General features: G+C 36.0%; 1 protein-coding gene across 1 annotated transcript in view; it reads right to left on the reverse strand.

Moving 5' to 3' along the window:
- Positions 1-1,278: 1,278 nt before the first annotated feature.
- Positions 1,279-1,843, reverse strand: part of LOC111819392 (killer cell lectin-like receptor subfamily I member 1) — a 17,280-nt gene continuing 16,715 nt past the window's right edge. Inside the window, exon 7 of the mRNA XM_023725843.1 lies at positions 1,279-1,589. Coding sequence (XP_023581611.1) covers positions 1,484-1,589 — 106 coding nt within the window. The 3' untranslated portion in view covers positions 1,279-1,483. The remainder of the gene's footprint in view (positions 1,590-1,843) is intronic.

Genomic DNA, 1,843 nt, shown 5'->3' on the forward strand with positions numbered 1-1,843 from the left:
TTGCTATACAGGCTAGAATTATTGATGCCAGTTATCATGGGGATGTTGGGTAGCTGTTGTAAAATGGGAGTAGAAAGAATTGTCGGGAACATAGATGATTTTTCCAGAGCTTTCTATTACTGGCTTGTTCAATAATCAAAGTCAATGAGTAACTCTGCCAATACTATGGAGATAGGGTTTTGGATACTAGGGGAATACAATTTGGGGTCATATCACCAATTAAAGAAAGATGAACAGGAAAAAGAAATATGTAGTAGGTGGTGAAGAAAGAAATTCCGATTATCAAATACGGCCTCATATCACTGGTTAAAGAGGCCTTTATCTGCTACCTGTGAAAGGAGTACTGGTAACTTCCAGCATTACATTATAACTTGCATATAGGAGTTGGACTGTCAATACCCAGAACCCTGTGGTGGCTGAAGGATTTTTGTGCCTTCTCCATGTTGGAGAAGAAGTAATTTTTATCTACATGAAGGGCAAAACTGCATGCTAACTGGCAAAAATAGTGAAACCAGTTGGTTATTCTTGATTTCTAACACTGCTCCAGAATCTATTCTTCCTTCTTTTCACCTCTGATTTTTAAGGGTCCCTTCAAGGTCCCTCTCCAGGTTACTTCGGAAACCCTGGTGGCATGGTAGTTAAGAGTTCGGCTGCTAACCAAAAAGTTCACAGTTCGAATCCACCAGGTGTTCCTTGGAAACACTTTGGGGCAGTTCTACTGTGTCTCATAAGGTCACTATGAGTTGGAATCGATTCAATGGCAACGGGTTTCGTTTGGATTCTATGGCTTACATAGTGAGTTTCACAATTTGGCAGCAAAGAAAAACTGGAAAGCAGGAGCCAGAGCATTTGCAGATTTCCACAGAGCACCTAGGCCACCATGGCCCATTTCAAGTTATCAACATGAGGCCACTAAATGCTGAATTGAGAGGAAATGTGCAAAATTGATTCCCCAAAGATGGTACCATCAAGCTTCAGTATACCACTGCGTAAAGACGGTAATGGCATGGTATTGGTGCTAGTCTCTGGGTTTCTTAATCTCTCCAGTCTGCTCCAGAAACCTGTGCTCTACTCTGCAGAGTCTCTTCATTAAAACTCTTGAGCAATCTCAAATGGTATACGTTTCATGCCACACTCTGACTGATATAGAAACCTTCTTTGTATTTGTTATCACTAGGATTTTGCAAAGTGCTTAACACATAAAAGCTTTTTACTAACTTTGTTAATGAATTAATATTAATATGAGCTGTGATAGGGAAGAGATGTACCTCTACAAAATCTATGTGTAGTAATTTTTCTTTATTCTCAAATAACTAAAAGCCTCAAGAATTTAACTAAATATTCTGAGTGTAGTACAGTAAAAATTATTTAGCAACATTTTATAAAAATTCTATAAAAGAAACAAATAAACCAATTATTTTGTAAATATTTTATTAGTTAGAGTCAATAAGAACATACGCTAGGGAAACAAATACTGCGATATTCAAAGCTCACAGATATAACTTTCTCCGGATGAACAGTTGTCAGAATAAATATATATTCCACTTACATATGCACATGTATGGTTTTTCTTTCCAGGAAATTTTAGTCTGTGTAAACAAACAAAAAAAATTAAAAGAAAAATGTGTTATCTGAAAATGCCAATTTTATTTCACACTTAAAATTATCAATCAGAATAAACAAGGATAAAACAACGAAGAAACAAATGAAATCAAGAACAAAAACAAAACTCCCTGAAGACTGACGGCCTTTAATTACAAAATATTAAGTTGAACAGAAAATACTAGTCAGTGGCTCATTGCATCCTGTTTGTTTAAATAGAATTATGAGTCAAATAACAAAT

This window comes from Trichechus manatus, unplaced genomic scaffold (assembly GCF_000243295.1).
Source record: "Trichechus manatus latirostris isolate Lorelei unplaced genomic scaffold, TriManLat1.0 scaffold00472, whole genome shotgun sequence".
NCBI lineage: Eukaryota > Metazoa > Chordata > Mammalia > Sirenia > Trichechidae > Trichechus > Trichechus manatus.